At 45.7% G+C, this 24406-nt stretch overlaps 2 protein-coding genes across 3 annotated transcripts in view; both read right to left on the bottom strand.

The window, feature by feature from the left end:
• On the bottom strand, nucleotides 1-24403 carry CABLES2 (Cdk5 and Abl enzyme substrate 2). Of its 2 annotated transcripts, XM_065691126.1 has the most exons (10): nucleotides 23895-24403; nucleotides 9774-9845; nucleotides 9501-9593; nucleotides 8684-8761; nucleotides 7153-7261; nucleotides 6302-6467; nucleotides 5480-5583; nucleotides 4989-5095; nucleotides 3505-3709; nucleotides 1-3044 (listed from the first exon to the last, which is right to left on the bottom strand). In XM_065691126.1, exons 1-10 carry the CDS (start codon nucleotides 24395-24397, stop codon nucleotides 2904-2906), a joined length of 1578 nt encoding a protein of 525 aa, XP_065547198.1. In that variant the 5' UTR covers nucleotides 24398-24403; the 3' UTR covers nucleotides 1-2903. The 2 variants fall into 2 exon arrangements, with proteins under 2 accessions (XP_065547198.1, XP_065547199.1); XM_065691127.1 differs by lacking the exon at nucleotides 9774-9845.
• Nucleotides 1-24406, bottom strand: part of RPS21 (ribosomal protein S21) — a 161539-nt gene that overhangs the window by 4187 nt on the left and 132946 nt on the right. The window lies entirely within an intron of this gene.

Below are 24406 nucleotides of genomic sequence, written 5' to 3'. Positions count from 1 at the left end.
CACGTACCAAAACAGTGTTTATTTCACAGCGTCTTAATCTCACAAAAAATAAAACACGGAACAGGCTACAACTCAGGCTTTTAAATAACGCAGCAAGACAAACCCGTAACACATACAAAATGTACAGCTCTCATCAAGAGAGTTCACGCTGAGCCAAGCCAGCAGCATCTTTACACGCTCCACAGCACAAGAACCCCCCCTCGCCTCGATGTAAGCCAGCGCTTCCCTTCACAGCAAGAGGAGCCGGGCTCTGAAAATGCCAAGGCGGCAAATGCACGGGTGAGTTTGGGTCCCGCTTCAGTTTATTAACGGATAAACGCAGTAATAGGCCTTTGCCACATGGTGGCAGCTTTTAGGTGGAAAGTGTTCCCGCACAGGGCTGCAGGCTCCGCTCTAGGAACAAAACCCAACACAGGCACGCACACGTTACCCTATCTGTGCGGAAGGGTTGGTTCTGCACAGGCGCCACAACGGAGGCACTAATGCATGAGCTGCACCCCTGGACGGCATCATCCCCAAACCACGCTCTACCACAGACACCAATGCAGTTCCACTGCAGGGTTTCCGGCCTCTGCTCCAGCTTCTGAGCTCACCAAATACCCCCATGTGCCCAAGCCAACGTTTCAGTAACCTTTAGACAAAATGAACCATTCTGAACTTAATACTCCTTAACCTAATATGTTCTTCTGAAAGGGAAAACAGAAGCTTGCCGGGTTATGATGTGAAACTGTGGGTTCTGCGTGTGTCCCTGCAGCCCAAATGCCCACTGCAACTAGACAAACTTCCACTGAATAGAGTGGGTGGCAAACCAAAGTGCATTGTTTTCCTTACATGGCGAGAAAGGAAAGTTAATTTTGTTACAGAAAACTCTTTATACGGTAAAGTTACCAGAGAAAGGCATTTTCTGATTTCACTTATACCAAAATGGTTTGCTAGCTCTGGAGATAACTGCCAGAAGTTCCTACGCTCAGTTCTGCCTCAGTCCCCTCCTCTAATAACTTTAAGGAGTGGTGGACCACATTGTTGCCTTCACTGTTAGCTAATTTGAAGGCTAATTATACACTAGATGTTCAGTACATCACTACTTGCATGCAAGGACAGTTATATTCAGTAGAAAGTTTAACTAGTAGGCAAGTTTTTAAACCTTTTGGAAGATAACTGGCAAGCTTATTGTCTAACTTCATTACCATCTCACTCACGGAGACTGGAAAGTCCTTCTGGGTTAGAAATCACAAGCATTTTAAATTGTACACAATAACTTGAAGCTACGTACAGCTGAACACAGTTACAAAAGATCTGATAGTCACTATATACGAAAAATACACTTTCGAGCCCTTCTTAAAGCGGAAGGGGCTCCAGTAAAGTTTGATGCAATTCTAATGAAGCCAAATTAGCTTCAGACAAAACGCAGCTGAAAAGGAAAGATTCAGCTTTGGTTTTGGCTACAACCAACATTTAATACAAGGAACAGGAATTTACATTACTGTACATATTAGAGAGCAAGTCCCTTGCCTCAGTACGAAGTCTACTATTTCATTTAGGAGTCCAACTTAAATGACACGTTTCTCAGTTGTAATAGCCAAGCATCAGTTTTGTTCCTTGCAAACGGCCGCAGTTGTTTGTATAATAATATTGCTTTAGAAAATCAACCCAAGAGCCAGTATCACAGAATGTTCCAAACAATAATCAAGAGTTCATTCCCAACCTGGATATTTAAAGTAAATGAAGGAATAGGCAATGGTCAGAAAAGTTATTTAACCTCTGAGTAAGCATTAGAGCACTGCTGGGCTATTCAGATGTGCAACAAACGCCAGTTCTATGAGGACCATCACAGTGACCAACGCTGGAAGAACGGAGTAAAAAGGTAGCATTTAAATATTGAGCATGCTTTGTTTCATTGGCTTCATTTGGCAGCAGTAGCTCTACTGACTCATTTGTTCAGAACACGTAAGACCATATATAATACAGTCATACTAAAAAGGTGCTTATTTCAGACCATGGAACACAAAACCTGGAAATGAAACATTTGACAGCAAAAATGCTCTTAGTCAAGCACTCATCTTGCACTAAAGGGTGAATTTGGATAGCAATGGCTTTGCTGCAGCAACCTTGTTCAACATGTGGTACTTCATGAGAGATTTTCAACCTTTTAAATAAAATTACTATTAACACCTTAAGAATATACAACTAAATTGGAATGAAGTAATTTAAGTCTTACTACTACAGATCTGTAGTATAGTAGAGAATAGATGCCCTGTGTATCATTAGTGCAGATATACTGGAATTGTCTTCCTTCTATGCAAGGCCAATGCAGGTAAAGAATAAATGGCTACACGGATTCGGGATTCCCCATGAAATAAAATAACTAACTTAAAAAACACTGGTACCAGACCAGCCAGTTTTAGGCACATCATTAAAAAAATAAAGTATGCATTTTGTTAACATAAAAATGCAAGAAGATTCTTAGAAACCTCTGAATTTTATGGTGCACTGGAATGGAAGTGACGCTTCCTTTAGCTCCAAGGAATATAATAAAGGCTTTAAAAATAAACAAAAAGAAACAATACCATAGTATTCTTCATAGGGAAGAACAGTTTTAGTAAAACCAAAAGGATAAATAAGGAATAATAAGCAGCCATGACAGCTGACTGGTGAATATCTGTGCTTTAAATGTCCAAAAGAAAATTAAAGTTCATTAACTCTTCTCGTACCATCCCCCAGACCTGCCATACGTGGCCACAATGCACACCTCAGCAGTTCAGTGACACACTGCAAGCTCCAAAAGTGGCTATAGCCAGGGCAGGATGCACGCAGGGGTGTGGAAGGGCTGGTGGCAACTCCACCAGCAGCGTTCAGTGATGCCATCCCCAGCGCCACTGGCTGTCAGCTGAACTTAGCTTTGGTTAAGACTGTTGTGTGAGCCGTCTGTAATGAGGTAAAACTTGGTTTTCAGGAAGATAGAGAGCCAGTTCCAAAGCTACGAGGACGGTGAATTCAAAACCAATGAGATCTCTTCTGTTGAATCTGAATCTCTCTTCTAGTTTCTATGATAGGAATAAAAAAAGAAAAGGAGGGGGAGAAAGAATCAGTTAATCCACAAGACACCAACGTACTGTTTGATTATTAGCATGGAACAGGAGTCAGTGATGCCTGGCCTCAGCTGTACCTACAGGACCAGAAAGTGTTGCCAGGGATCAGACAAGTAAACCAGCTTATCAGCTCAGCTGTGACACCCACACAACAGTCACAATTGCTTGAGTGAGTGCAAAAATAACCTCACTGTAGGATAAGCAGGACCTTAGACTGCACCAGTTAGGTAATTTTAATGAATCACAGAAATTAATCAAGGAAGAGCCCTAACGAGACATAAAATTGACTGAGAGAGCTGGTCTTAAATTGAAAGCAAGCATGCACTGATGGAAATCTTAGCTTTGATCTTTGTCTTGTTCTGTGAACTAGAGAGAAGGTTTTGACAACACCTGAAGCAAGTCCCAAAGTACTTACATCTATAAGGTGTTTAACTTCGTGTTTCCTGAGATCACTGCTGATCTTGGCTGCAAGCAGAACGCAAGCACCAGCACACAGTTTGCGGTTCTGTTTGTTGAGTTTGCCTTGGAGGACGAGCTTCTCAAAGTAAACATAAGCCATGGAGACAGTAACTGGCTCCAGATTGCACTCTTCACTCAGGTTCCGCATCTCCCTCTTTAAGCTGGGAATAGGAAAAGAAACACCCCCTCAAACACGGCAGCTTTTATGAAATGCTCTGGAAACACTGCAGCTGGGGAACGCAGAAGAGCACATGGGCAAATCTACTGTATAACCACGATGAGTATAATCTTAGACTGGAGAAGTCCAGCTGGCAGAAAGCTGGAGCTGATGCACAAACATTTAACATAGCTGACTGTGGAAGAACAGTTCCTCATATGCTCATAAACACTAGAGACTTAGCTGCTTCACTGACACAGGCTATTGCTGCACAATTCCCTCTGGGCTCCCAAACTGGTTTGTGATTCATATCATACGCCTGAACAACCCTGACTTACAGAATACCACATCAAAGTCGTGCAGCTGCTGCAGAGAGACCTGTCTACTACACACCTTGTAGAAGAATCAGGTCTGAGGGGGAAGGCAGACTGGTTTATACACTTTCCACAACAGCTAGCCCTGTGCTTCAGCATTAAGGCAGACTTCATGGTGGATGCTACCTCTCCTGGCTGCCATTCACATTACTCCTGCAAAAAGACCTCTGTGCAGACACACTACTCAGCTACAAAGAGGAGCATGCAGAACACTAGCAGAACACAGACTCTGCCTGAGCAAGCCTTGGAGCAGAGTTACACACAGCCCTGGTGATTCAGCAGAGCTGTTTAAGCTGGCTATTTCAGAGGCCCTGGCTGCATTAAGTGATGTGTAATGCCAGCGAGATTACTTCTCTCTAAAGGCACAACACTGCGTCTCATTGATGAGTGGCCAGATGCATTTCCTGGAAGATGAAGAATTGAGTGGCATAATCCTGCCTTCACAAAAAGCTTTTCTTTACCAAGACCCTCCAAACCTAACAGTCTTCATCCTAGAATCTTGTTAGAGTCCATCATCAGCCAACTGGTAATTGAAAGGTGAAAATAGCTGGAGGGTCCTGAAAGACAATCCAGTTAGAGTGGGGCTGCACTACAGCCACACAATCAGGTTACAAGGATTTATTTCAAGGCTAATGCTTCACTGTTAATTGGCTATTAGTGTTGTCACACCACAGTTGGTGGAATAAAACCCTTTTAGGTGGAACTATGAAAACCAAGTTACCCTTTCACAGCATCCTTAACATTCCTGTACAGAGCTGTCATCCTACAGTCAGCTCAACTATCAACAAGAGATTAGTGTTTAATCATATATACTATTAATAGATCTAGTATTTGCTCCATGCAAGTGGAAGATAAAGCAGCCTTACACAGCGTAGATGATGTTCTCATTATTCAGTGCTTGTTTCTTACCTCCTAATTTTGCTCAGCGTCAGCTTGATATGAGGAAACTTCTCTCTGAAGGTTTCATTCATATCTTTTTTAAGGTCTGAGGGTTTCACATACTCAATGACTGTAGTCTGAAACACACGAGGCAAAATTTACCATTTCTCTGGTGAGCAGTACTCATAGCCAAACAAGTCTTCCAAAGATGCTAACGCAAAGGCAAGCCTGAGTTTTGTTATCCACAGTTTAACATCTCTGTAATGCTGAATCTCAGCTATAAAGTCTTACAAAAAACTAGTAAGCAAATGGTTACAAGAAGCAAATAACACCATGGAGATATGTGTCAGGTTGGTCCTCAATAAACTGAGTGTACGGACCCAGATATTTGTATTTTCTTAATCAATTCTCAAAAACTCAGGACTTTTTCTTCCCAGAGGAAGTTTTCATCCTCAAGAAAGTTCTTTACAGGAGGATCTTGCAGGCACTCACTCCTCTGTTCAGGTATGCCAGTCACTCACCATGTAAGAGGCAAAGATGAGAACACGTTTGTGTTTTCCACAGGGCCATTGAGGATCATCCAGAATATTTGGATCATACTCTGCGGCTTCCCCAGCTTCACTTCCTAAGGGAAAGAGGAAAGCACAAGGTACAGAGCTTTAAATTCCCTCTTTCCTCTTTAAAAAGTTTTCAAACAGCAAACTTGAGTGTTGGCAGGTCCCTGTACCTTACTAAGGTACAATACAGGCACTCTGCATGTTTGCATTTCAGAAATACACCAGTTGGGTACCGGAGTGATTAAAACCCACAAAGCTCTTTCTCCTGCATGTGCCTGATGCATCATTTTTAACTTAATGGAAACTAAGCTTGTCATCCATAAATATGCACAGAAAACAACTGCTCAAGACTGAATTGCTTTGCCTATACGCTGATCTAACAGACAGCAGAGCTGTCAGGTTTGCTTTTTTACATGAAAGAAGGGATTCTGGTCACAAACTCTTTGGCTGCACTAGAAGGCAAGCAGGACCACCTCTACACCACATGTTTCTTGTTGAGTAATGTAAGAGTTCACACTTCCCAGGAAAAGCTTTGTGCTCCCTGAACTACATAAACAGAACTTGGCCAGATGGGCAGAGAAATGTGGTGCAAGTCTCAGTCCTAAGGCTCAGCATTTATACTTCATTAACATGCCTTCTTTACTAGGCTGTGCTAAACCAGCCTCCCTTCGGCACATCCTTCCCAATAACGCACTTTACTCCTTGCACTTGTTTCAGACAAATATGGTCCTTTTCAGCTTTTCTTCCATGTGCAGAGTGATGACAAAGCTGGCGACTGGTCCTTACCAAGGTCCGTTCCTGCTGGTATTGATTTTGCTGTCACAGGTTTGTATCTCGATCCAGGAAGACTCCGAGAAGCACCAGCTCGACACGAGGGAACAGCACCGTGGCTGTCGGCTTTGCGAACCACGAGGGCATTGGTCGGATACAGGAATTTTGCATAGGACACAACCTTAAAGAGGAGTGTTGTAGTAGTTAGAGGGGGAAGTTTACTGCAAAGCTTATTTCCAGAGATCTAGGATTTACAGACTCCAGGAACTCTGAGCTGGAATTTCATAGAATAGAGAATTTGGGGATTAGAATGTATGCTACTAGAATATAGTAGTTGGGAGTGGAGACCTTGAAATTGTGGGACTGGAAGAAAGGGAAAGGTTCGATGAGGAATCTCTTGCTTCCACACTGTCAGTATGGAAGTGTTGTAGGAAATCTGGTGGGCTAGCAAACAAAAAGGGAAGAACATATCAGTATAATTTTGACAGTATATAAACTAAAGGGTTTTTATTTTGCCCATATTTCTATCAAAACATCACTCATGTTGCCCGAGATACCAGAATCAATTCTCCAGAAGCAGAGGCAGAAGTGGTCACAGGCTTCAACAGCCTCTTTAGAAGCAGCATTATCACAAGCCAAATATTTCAAACTAAGGATCTAAGCAAACTTCTGCTGCTGTGGAAAGTCACAGCTCTCACTTTAGGGATGGCAAAGCACTGCACAGATTAAGTGATTTGCCCCTGCATGAAACAACACCAGGGTGACAGCAGCCAGTTCAACCCACCTGCTGTGCCCTGCCCTGGTCAATGGTTTGGGTACTGGCATTACAAATGAAGAGTCAGGAAGATAAGAACATATTTCCTTACCTTGCCATCAGCACCCAGCTCTACTCCTTCCAGTCCAAGCACCATCTCCGTGGAGACTGAAACTCCCCCAGAAGGATGTCGCTGCTTCTGTCCTTCCATTCTTAGATCACTAAATGCAGATAAGAACATGTGCCCTTACAACATGCACAAGTCCACATTCCTGTCTGGGAAACACCAGGTCTGTTCACTACCTACAGCCAAATCCAACACTCAGTTCTCCTATCTGAGAACAGGGCAATCCCTCAATCCCACCACCTCCAAGAAAACATTAATTTTTAATGACTCTCTTCAAAACATGAAGATACTCATGTTTGAAAACCAAATTTCATCTCATTTTAACTCAAATCATACCAATACACCTATCAAAAGTAAACTTTTTTCCCCCAATATTATATTTCTGCATAAGACCATGACATTCCCAACACCCAAATGCTCACTTAACAGCAAACATGATTTATACTACTAGGTTTCCAGCTTTCAGAAAGCTGATTTTCCAACCACTGTGCACACAAGCTCAAACTAAGAATGAAGCAGAACTCAGCTTCAGCAATGGCACCGCGCAGTTTTGTCACCTATATTCCAATGCCAAAAAGCAGCTTTCAGTTGAAGAACTGCATTGCCAGCTTATAAGCAGAATGACAAGAGTGCTCAGAACTGCTCTAAACCAGCTCCACGGACCTCCCTGCTTTCCTATTGAGTGAGAAAATATTTTCCCATCAACTGTTTTTGTGGCAAGCATTTGCATACAATGCAATTCCCACCACTAAACATCTGTTTCCTTCGTGTTATGCACAGGACAGGAGTGACAATGCAATTATTTTGCCAGAAATGGATTTGAATAAAATTAGATTTTCTATGGTCTATTTGTGGATCACAAACCTTCACAGAATCAATTGAGACTGCACAAGGGACTGAGCAAGGTTGCAGGGAAGCCCAGTTACCAGCTTTGGTTTCTCATAAGTGATCGTACAGTTCTATGTAGTACAAACACCAAAAGCAGTTTCAGTTTAAACTGTTTCTGGTTTTCTTAGCCTGCAAATAGTGCCATTCATGGCTTAGAGCTGAAAAATGGAAGAGCATCCCTAACTTACTTAGATGTAACTCCACTACAAAGCCATGGAAGTTGCCAGTAAAGGCAGCAACATCCTTCCCTGATGCTCCATGTTTTTCAGTTGATTGCACTAAAGGCAGTTGATTTCTGACCGCTTTAGATGTCCAGCAACAAATCCCATTATCTGTTCAAAGTGGCTTTCAGGGATTTCATAGGACTGGAGTGCTTAAAATCATGAATCGACACCTGAAGACAAGTCTCCCTTTCCCACTATTTTCCTCTTGGAGTTTGAATGAACCCTTTGACACTGTGACAATGTCTGACTTTACTGCTCTGATAGCAAGCTTTTGTCCTTACACATAAATAGTAGTATAAATAAGTTCACCCGCTTCAAAACAGCAGCCCTACACCAACCATACTCTAAAGATCTTTTGCAACCCACAAACCAGCCATTTCCCACAGCAGTTAAAGCCAACTCACCTGATCCGTAAACTCTCCCCGTAAGGTAGGATAGAAAAAGCCACACACAGTGTTCGTTTAGCACAGATTAACACTATCCTGTAAGCAGATGGGGAAAAAAAAATAATCAGGATATGAATTAAGATGCATGAAAAGCAGCTTTTTATGGAACACAAAGACTCTTCTTGTATCACTCTGCAAGTTACAGACACTGCTATGGATCTGATGTGTTCAGAAAGCAGCACAAGAGCAGAGGTTTCATTCTGAAAGTGCTTAGATGCAAGCACTTAATGCCTGTAAGTGCTTAGAACCAAGCTCTGCATCAGAATCCAGTGTTCTGTAACTGTCATCATCTTGGAGCTCCTCACAGGAGATCCTAGCCTTTAAATATATGTATCTATATTTATGTAATTTTTGCATAAGCCTTATGAAGATGTAGATAATATTGTACATTTAGATGAAGCCTCGCACCTCTATTAATAAATGCAAATGCAGCCTCAGCCTTTCTCTTCTGCCCAGCAACTGAGCCAAGAATTTGGCTAAACCAAGCCATTCTCCTTGAATCCTCCTTAGCATTAACCTCTTTGTGTGCTAGAGATAAGGAGGGTGTTAGAAGAGAATGATTTAACCTGCTCAAAGTAGGATGGCAGAGCCATTATAATATTGCTGCAGAGGTGGTAGATATGAGCACCTACTGCCTTCAACAGAAGATACAAAACTAACAAGGACATCACCTTATTGCCACTGATATTAAATGGCTAACTGCATTGAACTAGAGTCTACTGAGCACATCCTATTTCAGCCGAGTACAGGAGGCACTTTGCCCTCCAGAAGTTACCTGCTGTTCTTGGTGTCATACTGCCTCATGTTCTTGATGAAGTGCATCTTCTTCAAACTTTTGTGTCTTGGAGACCCAGATATAGGCTTGTTCCTGCAATTACAAACAAAAACCCAAGACCTGGTCAGGGCTCTGACAAAGAAGTCATGCCGGTTGTATGATCAGATGGCAGCACGTGCATGCAGGACCTCAGATATTGGCGTGGAAGAGGGTGGAGGGAGGAGAGGACTGCATGCAACGAGTTGAGATTAATGCTGCTTTTGAAACAAGTACCTTCGTACACTGGCATATTCCACTATGTCTTCTAAAAAGTCTAGAGAGCAGCGCTGGGAGATAAAACGCCTTCTGTAAAATGTACAACACCATGAAGAGTGAACAGTATTAGTTCATGGCCTCGGAGTTTATGAACTGCAACAGATCTATGAGCTCTTAGGACACATGGCAGGTTCTTTGGGTTCTTTTTGTGTTGGAAGAGGGCTTAACTAAGAGTTTGAAGCTCCTAAAAAGGCCAAGAACTTGTCTCCCCCTCCAGGACCCTGGAAATACATTTATACCGACTTCATTATCAAGAACACTACCTTCAACACATAACACCACCTACCTAGAAATCAAACCTAAACCACTTCCAAATCCTCATTTAAATAATCTTACAAAATATGCCACAAAAAGCTCCTTCCCATCAATGCAAAGGAATAAGTTATTTTATGTCAATCTATGGACAGATGCAGGATGACTGAATCAGTGTGTATTCTACGTTCAGAACACAGCTATCTCCAGCTGCAGGAGTCAGCAGACAGAGTCTATGGCTGTAGCTCAATAAAATTGACAGATCTCTCCAGAAAACAATAGAGAGGGTTATTAGGGGAAGCAAAGAGTATTCAGTACTCATCTGAAATCCCAGAATGGAAGACAGGAGGAGAATAATAGTAGGAATCATGTGAGTTAGCCTGACTGTAATAAGATATTACAGTTAAGCAAAAAAAAAAAATAGACTTTGCCAAAGTAAGATACATGACTATTGTCAAAGTCATCCTTTGTCGGGAGAGAGATTTACAAACGAATTATGAAACTACAACTGCAATTTCCAGAGGAACAATGCACTCACATTCATCTACCCCCAGCAAAACACTGACACTACAGCTATCAGATTCCGTATTTTCTGCTTTTGTTTGAGCATATTGTGCTATAGCTTTAGCACAAGCCACGTGCATTCAAGTCCAAGGTTTTCTTCCCAAGAGACATAACAACTCAACTAATGGACGCTACTGCCATGGAAGTCAATGCAGAAGCAGCATGTAAGACAAAAATTGTATGAATCTGGCTTGACAAGACCTACTTTTGGAAGAAAAAAAAATCCAACTTTAAACTGTATCAGAGCTCTGGCACCACCCAGACAGACCAAGACCAGGCTCTGATGCCTGGAAGTCAACATCCAGGACCAAAGCAAAAGAATGACACCTTGGATGGGAGCAAGGAGCAGGGGCAGAAAGGTCCAGAAAAATGGGATTTATGAATTGTTAGCAGCTATGGGAGGGTTTTTACACAGCAAAGCCATTTGTAGCATCGGTTGATTCCAGTTAAAGATCAAAGAAACCTACTTGGGATTAAGTCTGGTCTTGAAGCCCAGTGCATCATTTTAAACAGCCGGACAATGTGCTATTCCTGGTGACTCCACCTCTCCAGCCTGAGCTGGATAAGAAACCAAACCACACTGGTTTGTTGCTACAGAAGAGATAAACCAGAGTTCTGGACATGAACAAAATCCATCTGCTTTTTCTTGAGCATGGTGTCCAGAAATCCAGTGCTTCAGAAGAGATGATGTTGTGGTGTTCTTCCTTATACATTGACATAAACATTACTTAAAACTGCTTGTCTGAGGCAAGAAGTTATTCCTGTGGTTGTACATACAAGTGATAGAATCATAGAATAGTTAGGGTTGGAAAGGACCTTAAGATCCTCCAGTTCCAACCCCCCTGCCATGGGTAGGCACACCTCACACTAAACCATGCCACCCAAGGCTCTGTCCAACCTGGCCTTGAACACTGCCAGGGATGGAGCATTCACAACCTCCCTGGGCAACCCATTCCAGTGCCTCACCACCCTCACAGTGAAGAGCTTCTTCCTTATATCCAATCTAAACTTCCCTATTTAAGTTTTAACCCGTTACCCCTTGTCCTGTCACTACAGTCCCTGACAAAGAGTCCCTCCCCAGCATCCCTATAGGCCCCCTTCAGATACTGGAAGGCTGCTATGAGGTCCCCACGCAGCCTTCTCTTCTCCAGGCTGAACAGCCCCAACTTTCTCAGCCTGTCTTCATACGGGAGGTGCTCCAGTCCCCTGATCATCCTGATTATCTGGAGGTTCTGTAAAGTGACACTTCAATCTGAGTATTCCTGAAACCAGGTTAGCTCCTCATTTCCCACTGCAACTTCCCGAGAAACAACTCCCCCTTTTCTCTGTGTTCTCAAGTATATAAAGAGAATGAACACCAAACTAACGAACATTTTTCTCCTTCCCAAAGTCTGCTTATGGTGTCATTAAAATAACTACTGCCCTTTCTCTGTGAATTTGTAATAACTTCTACTCCCATATAAAACCTGTATTTTTGCCCCTAGAAGGAAACTTACCAGATTCTCAGCAGCACTGTTCAGTTATTCTTAAAAGAAAATGAGAACACAAACAGGTTGGAACTAAATGATCTTTAAGGTCCCTTCCAACCTAAAGTATTCCATGATTCTATGGTTCTAAGAAAAACTAGTGTCCCTTTCTGTGAACAGAGGAGAGGTAAATCCTCCCACAGGGCTACCACATTCAGCATTGCTATAGACTGCCTCCTACATATGCACAGCTATTCAGGTCCTACTGAAGAACATTCCTGGCACAGCTTCAGTGCCCTTCACCAGCACTTCAGCTTTAAAATCATTGCTATTTTTTGCTTTTCAATGAGAATTGCCCAAGAACATTTAATGCTTTCACATACACATGGTTCTCCAGTCTACTTTGGCACCTGACCTGCAATAAAAACACCCTCCATGCAATGCGGAGGCCAATGTCAAACCTCCTGGCAGGAATGAAGCTGGTAACATCCAGAGCCTTCCTCCTCCCCTGGATGCAGACAGAAAGACGCCATGTGTGGTGAGCAAAGGGAACACACAGCTAATGCCAATGACAATAGGCACTGGTACAAAAAAAGCACATAGTTCTGTGAAAGGATCCTGCTGTGAGTGGATGGATTGAGAGTGCCATGGCCAGACCCTCACTAGAAACTCTGCAGTGTCATAGAACCACAGACTGGTTTGTGTTGGAAGGGACCTTAAAGCTCATCCAGTTCCAATTCCCTGCCACGGGCAGGGACACCTTCCACTAGAGCAGCTTGCTCCAAGCTCAGTCCAGCCTGGCCTTGAACAGTGTCAATGCAATACCTCCATGGTGGAGCCCCATCCCGAGCATTACACCTTCCAAACACCACCTCCTTTTCTCATTGACACAAGAGTGACAAACACCCGAACCTGCTGCTTCAAGAGCTGATCTGTAAGTAAAACCCTGCTGCAGTGAAGGGAGGATCCTGCCCCTGCACTCAAAACCACAATGACTCATCCCCACTCTGCCAACAGGAAACTTCAGTTTTAGCCATGCTTGTAAATATCTTCAGTCCTCAAGCGAAGCTGTCACCTTGGAGGAATCCCAGATGAGCAAGACACTCACCCTGCAGGGTGCCTGTAAAGAGGTCTCATTAATCCACTTAAGAGTACCTGAAACAGTTTCTATGCTCAAGCCAGTGTTTTACAGCAACACAGCTCCTTCACTGCAGTCAGACTTGCTAGATTCCTCAATATCCTTAATGGAAAGAACTTCTTTATTAAATAGTGCAGTACTTAGAGCATGCTGCAGAATTTAACACTTTTTGAGCAGTCTGCACTGATTTATATATATTTTTATATATATATATATATTTGCTTTGGTTTGAGTGCTCTTCTCACACATCCAACCCAAACTTCAACAACAGCCTGCACAAGATCACTTCAGTAGCTGCTAGCTTTGATGAGAAAACCATCGAGTCACATGTCGTGTGCTAAGCAGCTTCACCTAGGATAACACTTCTTGCTTTTGGCCTAATTCACTGGAATTCAAAGGATTTTAAGTAGTTTACACAGAATGGTTGATGCCAAATGCAACTAAACACTACAACTGAATACCAATGCCTGTATGTGCGCTGCAAGTTACCTTATGCACACCTTTACTGACATGCTACCTGACAATTGGAAATCAAAGTATCTGATATTAAAATGCTTGTGGAGCAGGCTGTCATTTCAGCAACATCCTAAAGAACTTTCTATTTGAAGCCTGAACCTGAAAGTAGCCTGTTGGAAGTACCAGCTACTTCCTTGACAAGCTAGAGAGACATTGCTTATTGGTACATCCTTGGGCAGGAGGTCACTTTTGGGTGCTTCCTCTCCACTACATCAGTAGTCAACATAGCAGGAACCTCCCAGAACTTCAACATTCAAACCAGCACCCGGGTTTACACAGCCAGCACCCCTGAGGGGACCCACCAAGAAAGAAAACACACGCAGCCCATGCTCCGAGATAAGGGGCTATCAAGCAGAGGAATTATGGATTACGCCATGTCTTCTTATCTCCATGTGCACACATGGACACACAAGCCAACACCCTGCCAAATCCCTGATGAGCTAAATATGCACTTAACAAAAAGGCCACAAAAAAAATCTTGTGTTCCGATAAAAACCCCAACAAATTAACTCCATGATGCATTTTGACTCTCACCCTGGGAAGCAGCAGCCAACCCTTAGGTTTATCCTGATGGATTTCCCACTGAGGAAACCCAGTTTCTCAGCACTTCCAGTCTTGGTGTTGTCCTCTGCTGGTCCTGCCAGAGTCCCACTGCGCACTGGCAGAGAAACTCAGTGCAGAGAGCAAACAACAGACAAGCAGCATGCGGGATCCCCAGCCCTGAGGTTGACAGAGCTCTTAAGTGTTGCCAGCAAAGAGGACACAGCTTGGAGCGGTCTATGTATAGCGCTGGTAATCCCTCCATGTTCCGTCTTAGGAATTGAAAGGAAAAAGCTGGTTAAGTCACAGCTCCAGGTTGAAGAACAGTCACCTTGCCAATGGCTCACCAGGAGCATTTTCTCCCTTCCCATCCATGGGCTGGGCTACCTGCAGACACCCAAGAGGACACAGGTACAGTTTCAGGATGCTGCTGTAGTCGGAAGTGTCTAAGTTGATAGTTCTTTAGCAGATATTCCAGTAGAATGCAGGAGAGACACCAACCCTGTGCTATCAGACTTGGCTTCAGGTACAGGCAGGTCTCTCCCATGCCTGCTCCTGGGTCACCATGTCCTCTAAGGGATGGTGAGGCAGCCCTGTGGGCACTCACAGTCCTGCTCAGCACTCCCAAGCTCTGATTCCAGGTTTGGAAACAAATAACCATCACAAACCACTTTTTAACTCCTAATATTGGCCTTTATAGTGGCCGTGATCTTCCTTAAGCCCCTTGTGTGCTGCTGCCATTTGGCCATTTTGAAGCTTCTCTCTGTTTTGCCCTCTTGGTTCCAGCATTTCTGCCATAGCTGGTTTTGCTCCTTCCTGAAGGGTTAAATCAGAAGCTTCTAGAATCATACTGGGATTCTCCTCCCATCCTAGTTAACCCCCGACTCTCATGTGGATAAGTTGGCACTCAGCCAACCACATAGCCAGAGTTCAATGGGCATTCAGCTATTTCCAGCAACACAGCATCTTCTGCCATGACTTCTTACCCTCATCACTTCCAGAACTGCCAAGCCCTGTGACATGGATGTTCTAAAGGCAGTAACATGACTTGAGACCTCCTCCAGCCAAAGGGGCCTGCAGGGTCGCATCCATCACCCTTCTGCTGTGGGAAGGATGCTACCCTGCATGCATCCACACTGCATGCACCCATGCAGACACACACCCTGAGGCACAAGGCTAAAATTAGCAGCAAGGCTCATATCTCTGTTCCTCTTTAGCCATGCGTGCTGCTGACAGATGGGGGCATGGGGGAGGTCAAGGATTTTTAATTAGCGTGTAAAATCAGGGGCTCATAGAATTTGGTTTCCTATTTCCCACTTGAAAGAGTTTTATTTTAATACGGATGTCCCTTTGTAAGGTCCTTTACAAGCCTCAGTGTAATCACAGCCATCACGGGACTGAGTTATTAATATAACAAGGGCAAAAACTCATGTATTGGTTTTTGGAAGCATTAGCTTAGTAACAACTGTCAACGGTAATGTGCACAAGGAACCCAGCTCCCAAATCCTGTTTACAATAGGAAGACATTACCTGTCACATTTGTTTTGCCAAGACATTATTTTCAAGATTAAGCTGTATCATTTTCCTTCCTTACAGGTGAGCCAACAGCCAGACATGAACCCTGCTTTGCTTTGACGAGCTAAAATACTGCCATCAAGGGATTAAGAAAACAAGTTCCAGCTTTTAAGCTTACTTCTTTGCATCTGCCATCACTTATGCAGCCCAGGAGGCATACGCTGTTCTCAGGTTTGTGCCTCAGAGCATACGAGTGTGAGCATCCCTGTTCTAGCAGTGCCCTGTGCCTTACCGCCCTCAGTGCTTACAGTAATGAGTTTCCTGCTCTAAAGCAGATTGAGTACAGCTCACCGGGAGCAACAAGTTCTCAGTAATTAAAGCCCAAAGCAGGCAGAGACCACGTTTATTCTGAATCACCAAACCCACATACTCAGTGAAACAAATTACTTTAACAAAGCACCTACACCATGAAGTGCCCAGCACTGAGCAAGCCATTTTCATGGCTAGATGGTTTCAAGCTCTGATGTTCAATGAGAGGCAAAGACACCCTGCATAACCAATAGTAAGCACACAGCTAAATTCTCCTTCTTTACAAAGGCAGCTACTCACTGCTTCATGGCACCACAAAGGTGCTGTTTGGATCACAGGTCACCATCCCAGGAGCTCATCCTGACATTTGTTTAAGCGTCTGCCTGCCAGAGAATAAATACAAGTCTCACAGCAGGGCTGGTTTAACTTATTCCTCTGCTAATCTTCACTTTAAAGAGTAAAGCCAGATGAGCCGCATGAGCATGGAAAAGTGCTTTTATGCTTCAGAGCAGGGTCCTCTGTAAGACCTCAGAATGAGAGGGGAGGCCCAATTCCTTCACCTTTTGTGTTCTTATTTGAGGTTTGCCTGCAAACTGGAATGGGCACCAGGAGCTTTCCCGCTGGTCCCAAGCAGCCAAGAAAAGATCCTGCACTCCTCAGGCACCAGTAAAGCCACGTGCAAGGAGAAGAGTGTGTCATGCAGCCTACGGGACAGACGAGGAGCAGCACACATGAAGCATAATCTGAATAAAGGTGGAGGCAGAGTAAGTGGGAAGCTCACTAAGCCTGGAGATGTTTAAATACTAACAAGGAAAGAAATTAGATACTGTTCACAGCAGCTGCTGTGATTCACAACCACACATGATTAAGACCTAATGCCACTAGGAAACGAGCTTTGTATTCATTGCCTTTCATAAATCACATTGTTTTGGTGCTCAGAGTGTTTAGACAATCCAAGGATAAAATAATGCCTTCCAGTAAGTATTATGAAAGCCATCTGTTGCAACAGAACCTCCAAACCAGATGTAAGGTTTACTCTGCCCAGAGCCCGCATCTAAAGCCCACTCCTAAGATCCCTGCTGCTTCTCACAAAGCAAACCACATGTGCTGGCCAGGACACAACCACTGTTCCTCAGTCTTTACCTGTTTCTGGTGGTGTTTCTAGCTCACAAGCCTGGTCCCTCTGTGCTTTGTGCTCAGCTCACCAAGCCCTGAACTGCTGACCTTTTAGGCAAGTGAAATGCAGAGTGTGTCCTTGATAACACTGTGGGCATTATGCTAGAAATACTCGTGCAGTTCTCTGAGAGATGATGCTGTCACTTCATCATGTGCCTTGTTAAAACAAAAGCCATCAGCACAATAAACCCAAGTGAAAAAAATAGAAGAAAAAGAAAGAAGCTTTTAAGTGGGAAGACGACAATTCAAAACAGACTGGAGGAAACCCAGTCAAAGGAAGTTTGGAGAGGTCTCCTGGTGTTTTTATGGACACTTGGTTCTTTCCACTGCAACATCAGTCCCTCCAACCCACAGTCAAGAGGTTGTAGCCTCACTAGGGCAAAATGTTATCCTTAAATTGCAGTGACCACAGCAGAGCAAGTGCAAATCTGCCCATGGCGCTGAGCAGCAGCTTTAACCAGCAGCAGTTCAGCCTGTGCTGTGGCTGGCTAGCAAACGACACAGGCACCCAGCTCCATGTACATTGAGGTTGGGTACCACCATCCTGAGCAAGAGCTGATGCAGGAGGAGCATCCCCTGGGGAAGGTGCTGCACAGGGTCAGAGTGTTTTGAATGCCCAGGGATCACAGCCTCAGGCAGTGGGCAACGGAAATGGATGAGCTTGAAGGTCCCTTCCAACCCAAACCATTCTGATTCTATGAATGTCTTGTGAATCCAAGAGCCATGTTGTGAATCACTTCACTTGTTGCACTTATGGGACCAGTTAAAGGTTCTTCATTTAACAGCTTTCCCAGAGAATGAGCTGTAACAGCTTACATAAGTTATGCACACAACTGCTATAAACCAAAGGTTAGGTGTTTAAAACTCTGCACTTGAGCCAGCATGACAGAGTGGCTGTAGCTGAGTACCCTCCATCTGCAGTCACCTGCTTTAGCAACAATACCTCGTGCTCGTTACAGCATCCAAGTTTCATTACGCTCGTGTGCATATCAGGTCCTACATTTTTAAACTCAATCTGCAGAGCTGGAAGACTTTGGAGCAATCTTCAAAAGAAGGCTCAAAAAAGCATCTTCAGCTCAGCCTGACAGGCTCACAGCTCTAACCAGCTGATAGGAGGAATACAGGACAGATGAAGTTAAGTCTTCAAGATTTAATATAACTAAAACATACATAATGTAGGAAACTAGAAATCGAGACTTCTGTTAGAATCACTTCCCCTCTTTCCAGTTTTCTCCCCCTCTCTTCTAAACCAAACACTCCATACCCAAACCCAGAGCAGAAAAGCTCATCTGTAGCTCAGAACTACACTTAAAATGGAAAGCAAAGATCCTTCCCCCCTGCCTCATCCCAGCTCATAGTAAATTGCCAAAAAACTGAGAACCACTGCTAGTAACCATAGCCCCAGTGAAGAAGCTTCACCCACAGCACTCTGGTCAGTTGGCAAAGCGGATGCAAGTCAGGGCAGTCTGCATCTCTGCAACTATCAAGGAGGACTCTGGGGCTAAGCAAAGTTGTGGTAAGGAGCACTGATAACCTAAACCCATCCTTCTCACTGACACTACAGTGCTCAGTGTACAGCTGCTCTTCAACATGAGCTCTGAGTGCTCAGCCTGAGGAGGCATGTGTTCACCAGCTGAGATCAGAGACAGGAAGGCAAGGGGCAGAGATAACTGTTCTAGACTGTGAATCAAAGAAATGATGTTTTAAGTGAGTACACTGAGATCCTGCAGACTTCAGTCAAGAGTTACACTGGAAAATAATAGTCCAATAAAGCTGGTGTTATTTGTCCTAACTTGAAGGAAGCTTGTAAAGTAAATCTTACAAGTAAAACATTAGGAAACAGCCACAAATACTGAGCTGCTACAAAAGGTTTGGTTTGGGCAGTGCATTCAAGTCCACAGCCAAAGAGCACCAGGATAAGGAAGTTCCAGTCATAACACTCCTACAGGCCCCACCAATTCCTCCCCTTCTTACATGTAATTTGGCAGCATTTTCCCTCTCAGCTGATGGCTCATTGCCTTGAAGCAAGGCAACATTATCCCAAACATCCTTATTGCACAGGACCCATGAGCTGGGCAGCAAGGGAAAGGTGCAAACTGCGCTTCCAGAGCATCCGCTTTCCCACAGCATCCCAAAACCCACTGCCACAGCTCTAATCCATCCAACAGGCAAAATCAGCTGCAAGTACATTTAATCCTGTACAGACAGGTCCTGCCTCGAGATCAAAGCTACTTTAAAAGCCTCTCTGTATTCTTTTAAATGAAGAGGTTGCATTACCTTGGTGTTAACTCTGGGATTGTTTGACTCAGACCCACTTGCAGAGATGCACAGGATACAAGGACATGGATTTTCTTATCTCCATGTTCCAACTTACTTCTGAGTAATATACCTGGCTGGGAATGCCACATAAGTACCACAGGCAGCTCTAAACTATAAGCATTTAATATTAAACACATACAATTCACCTCCAGTTGCAAATACGAGAGAAAGCTGCAGCCTTATCATTTAAATAAAGTTCAAGTTCAGGTTATGTTCATTTTCAGCCCCAAGCAGCACACCCCGATCTGCTGTTCGCCTCTGAAAGGTCAAAGCTTGCCAGCCCAACAGATCTTGCTGCTTCCTGAAAAGCACCATGTGTGCTCAGGTTATTCCAAATAAGGCTTGAAATGAAAACTCAGCCTTTGAAACATTCCATTTCCTCCTTCTCAACAAAGTCTGTTAATTAACAGAGGGGGGTATTGTTATAATATTTACATCTCTTGAAGTGAACCCAGCAGCTAAACTGACAGTAGCACAAAACAACACCGTGACCATCATAAGCATAAAAGCCTGACCAAGCATTTCTGCTCTTCCAGCCAAGGAACCAATGGGATCACACCTATGTCAGCAATCCCAGCACCCAATTAACACTCAAAAGCAGAGTTGGTCCAAAGCCTTGCTGTTATCAACTCCTGTTTAAACTCACACCCTTAAAATGACCTAAATTAGCTCACTCATTTCTGATTTCTCAGCAATCCTGAGCATTCCGTCAGCTCCCTGACCAAGGACATTGAAGCATCAGTCGCAAATCGTTCAGTCTCTGTATTTGTTCTTAAGCCCAGCAAAAGAGTGAATAGATGACAAACCCAGCTGCTTTACATGACGCTATACTGTACCCTCAGCAGCACAACAAGCATTGACATAAGGGCTGTGGTTCCCATTCCTCATGCTTTCATAACCTGGCTATTTTCAGGGCCCTGTTATCTGTGTTTCCACAGAAAGCTCAGACCCAGCTGCAGAAATTCATTAAAGAGCTGTGAATGCGGATTTGTTCGCTGTTTGCTGCCTCCCTCCACTGCTCCTTGGGAGGCTGGTTCTGTGAAAGAACAAAAGAACAGAGCAAGATGGAAAAGGAGAAGGGAGGAGGGATGGGGAGCAGATTAAGCAGGCTGGTAGAAGTGTTGTAATGGAAGATCCTGTAAACAGAAGATTCTTCAGGAAAACAAGAGTGGAAGGTTCAAGCCATTAAGTTGATAATGCTCAGCAGTGCAATGAAACAAAGCATCCAGGTTGAACGGTGCCTCCAAGGGTGTGCACTGCTGAAGTTTCCATCTTCAAGGACCTGACAGCTACTGAGCAACAACGAGAAACTCCGTGTTCCACCAGCTGAACAGGTCACTTACCCCTTAGGCTGTGCTTTTTACAAGGGCCTGTACAAGGGAATGGCTTTAACCTGCCCCAGGGGAGACTGAGATGAACTCTTAGGCAGAAGCTCTTCCCTGTGAGGGTGCTAAGGCGCTGGCACAGGGTGCCCAGAGAAGCTGTGGCTGCCCCATCCCTGGCAGTGCTCAAGGCCAGGTTGGACACAGGGGCTTGGAGCAAGCTGCTCCAGTGGAAGGGGTCCCTGCCCGTGGCAGGGGTTGGAGCTGGAGGAGCTTTAAGGTTCTTTCATCCCAAACCAGTCTGGGATTCCACGATACTCTAGCTCCTGCCTGTTACTGATAAATCACCACCAACTCTAGCAGAGGTGCCATCACAACCTGCCCCAAGCTATGCTGACTGGTCCCATCAGCTTCTCCTAACTTCTCAAGTCAAACAAGGTCAAGTTTTGTGATAAATCTCTGCCCAATAAAACCATCAGGTTTAGATAAAACAATCCCCATGGATTAGGGCAAACCCCAGCAAGATGAGACCCCTGGGAAGTGGTCATTGAACATGGATGGAGGGAATCTGGAGACCCTTTGGCCTGTGCTCCTGGTGTGTTTAAGGGAGGCTCCACCAAGGGCAACTCAAAGCAGCTTTGGCAGTGACTATAAAAGGATTCTGAGGAGAGCAGCTGCCTTAAGTGGGCACCAAAGATTAGATGTCCAGAGTCACAGTGCAGATTCTGCCTCCCCCTTCCCTCCGCTGACTTCATACACTTGTATATTTGCATGATCCCACAGTTCACCCATACAGAGTAGCAAAACAACACCCAGATTCCCATGTCCTAGTAAAAGGAAACCCATTTTTTGATGGTTTGCTGATTTCTGAATCCTATTTTGAAAACCCAGAAGGGGAAGCAGCATAACCATCACTGTGCTGCAGGAAAGTTGGTCCCTGAATCACTCCTCATGTATTTGCAGCAAGAGATGCCGCTGCTCCATGGGGATGAAGGGATGCTCGGTCAGAGCAAACCATGGAGCCATCCAGCAACAAAATAAATAGTGATTACAGAGGGATGGTCCAGCTCACCCCATCCAGTGGGACTGGGAGGAGATAGATTGGGTCCAACACATCCCCACAGGCAGCATAAAACCATCCTCTTGTCCAAAGACGTGTGTATCACCATGTAAAGATGTGGACCTTCTGAAACCTGAGGGTTTCAGCTGCGTTCTCCACTCACTGTTTTTAGAAGTACAAAAATAGATGAACTCTCACTCCAAATCACCCTTGTAAGCAGTACACAGGATGATTAATGCGGTACAATACAGCCTTTCAGCCACCTCTCCCAAGCTGAAAAATCATGGTCTGTTTTGTCACTACTCGGACAGAAGCCCTTTCATTCCCTCAATTACCTCCTTGTGCTTCTCTCTACCTTTTAGTTCTGACTTATCATTCTTTTGAGGTGGACTGATTAGAACAGCTGTAGCAGAACACACCACCTAAAATCAGGTGCCAAGGGAAGAGGCAGGAAGGACATCACATGAGAAGATCCCAGGAATATTTTCTTACTATGCTATCGACTCGGCGTGGGAAGGGAAAGGACTGAATCACTTACATGAACTCCATCCGTCCAGAACTCAGCATGCGCATGCACACAGAGAGTCACACCCGCAGAGGTAACTGTGCTTGTAAAGCTCTTAATGTAAAACTTGCCCTCAAGAGCTTTAACTACAGTAATAAAGCAATGAAATGAAGTCACACAGCACTGAGTGCTCTGGCTTTTGTGGAGCGCTGGGAAGCAGCTGTACCACAGCAACACCTTCGCTTCAGGCTTTCCTGCTCAACAAGCGGTACCCAACCGCTTGTACTTGGTACCCATAGTGCAAACTATGAGTACCAAGCATCCGTCTAGCAGCCCCAGCTTCAGTTTCTCCATGAAGTAAGGAAAGAAAGGTCTCTTCCATTACAAGTAAAGCAAAGGGTGGTAAATGACAGTTTAAGGAGGAAAAAAACCCAGGAGGGACAACAGGCAAAAGGATCTCCACACTGTACTGATGAATAGCTACTTCTCTTTAAGCTCACTTTAAGCTCCAAGTAGTTTCCTGGGGATCCAGGACACTCCAGAGATGTACACTGAAAGGGATCACCCACCAACTGCATTAGCAAAGCTCCCCAGATTTAAAGCACAGACATCTCTGTTTCAGCTCGCTAACAAAGCTCTGAAGCCGCTCTAAAGACCGTGGAGACTTAAAGCCTTTGATACTGCTTTGCCTATCTGCAGGCTCAGAGGGCCAGCTCGCTTTACAAAGCTATTTATGCCAGAAACAGCCTGAAAGGAGTTACTTCAGAGCTCAAATGCCCAAGAGCCCACCTTCCAACCTACTGGAAAACCAACACTCTCAGGCTGATAGAAGCCCCTTGGAAACACACCGGTAATCCTGCCCTAAAGGCCAGAACCTCCTCCCCTGGGGCTGACTCAAAGTTCCCAGCGCCCGGGCATTTATTAATACACAGAGTTACTGCGCAGAGAAGCAGCAGAGATGAGGACATCGGCAGCGTACACCCGAACAGTCCTACCTAGCAATGACTCCATCGGCTTCAGCTGGAAGCAGAAAGATGCAGAACCAGAGCGAAGGGACAAGCAGGAGGCAGCGCTCGGGATACCGCAAGGCTGCAGCCGGAGACCCAGCGAGCGACTCCGCAACGCCCCCCCCCCTCCCCACCCCCAGCAGCCAGCCCCGGGGGCCGCTCACCCCCGGTACGGGGCAGGTGCCCCCCGGCGATAGCGGGGCCAGGGCCGCCCGCTTCCCATGCTCTGCTCCTCACCCCCCGGAGCCGCGGGCCCTGGGAAACTCCAGCTCTTCCCATGGCCCCGGGTGGGGGGGGTCCCCCCGCTTCCCACGCCCCGCGGCTCAGCGCGGCCGCTGCGGGAGGGGGGTTGCTGCGGGCTGGCCCGGCGTGCCCCGGCCCCTCACTCACCTCTGCCGCTGCGCCTCCAGCACGAAGCCGCCGCCCGCCGCGCTCTGCGTAGGGCTCAGCAGCCCCGTTGCGCCCGGCTTAGCGGCCGCCAGCATCCCCGGCGGGGCGGGCGGCACCGGCGGGCACAGCGGGCCGCCCAGCAGCAGCTGCGGCAGGAAGATGCCCCCGCGGGAGGGGTCCGCCTCCCCTTTGGCTCCAGCGGCGGCGAGCAGCGGGGGGACGCCGGGCAGCAGCAGCGCGGGCGGCGGCGGGCAGGGGGGCGGCGGGGACTGCAGGCGCGGGGGAGCTCCGGCCGGTTCCGCCGCCGCCGCCGCCTCCTCCCCTTCGGCCGAGCCGGCGGGCGGCGGCTGCTGCTCGGAGGGCGGGCAGGGCGGGCGGCCGTCCAGGGAGATGTTGTTGAGGAAGAAGAGCGCGGCCTGGCGCCGGCGAGAGTCGCCCCGCGGCCGCGGCTGCTGGCGGGGCGGACGGGCGGGCGCGGAGCCGCACGCCGCGGCGGAGGCCATCCTCCGAAT

Source organism: Lathamus discolor, chromosome 11 (assembly GCF_037157495.1).
Source record: "Lathamus discolor isolate bLatDis1 chromosome 11, bLatDis1.hap1, whole genome shotgun sequence".
Classification (NCBI taxonomy): domain Eukaryota; kingdom Metazoa; phylum Chordata; class Aves; order Psittaciformes; family Psittacidae; genus Lathamus; species Lathamus discolor.
This window is presented reverse-complemented; position numbering and strand designations above follow the sequence as displayed.

Coding starts and splice junctions, on each gene's coding strand:
- CABLES2 (XM_065691126.1), bottom strand. CDS start 24,397: ATGGCCTCCGCCGCGGCGTGCGGCTCCGCGCCCGCCCGTCCGCCCCGC. Junction 5,096..5,479: donor TCATCTTTGCCTCTTACATG/GTGAGTGACTGG, acceptor CGTGTGTTTCAG/ACTACAGTCATTGAGTATGT. Junction 3,045..3,504: donor AAGTTAAACACCTTATAGAT/GTAAGTACTTTG, acceptor TTCCTATCATAG/AAACTAGAAGAGAGATTCAG.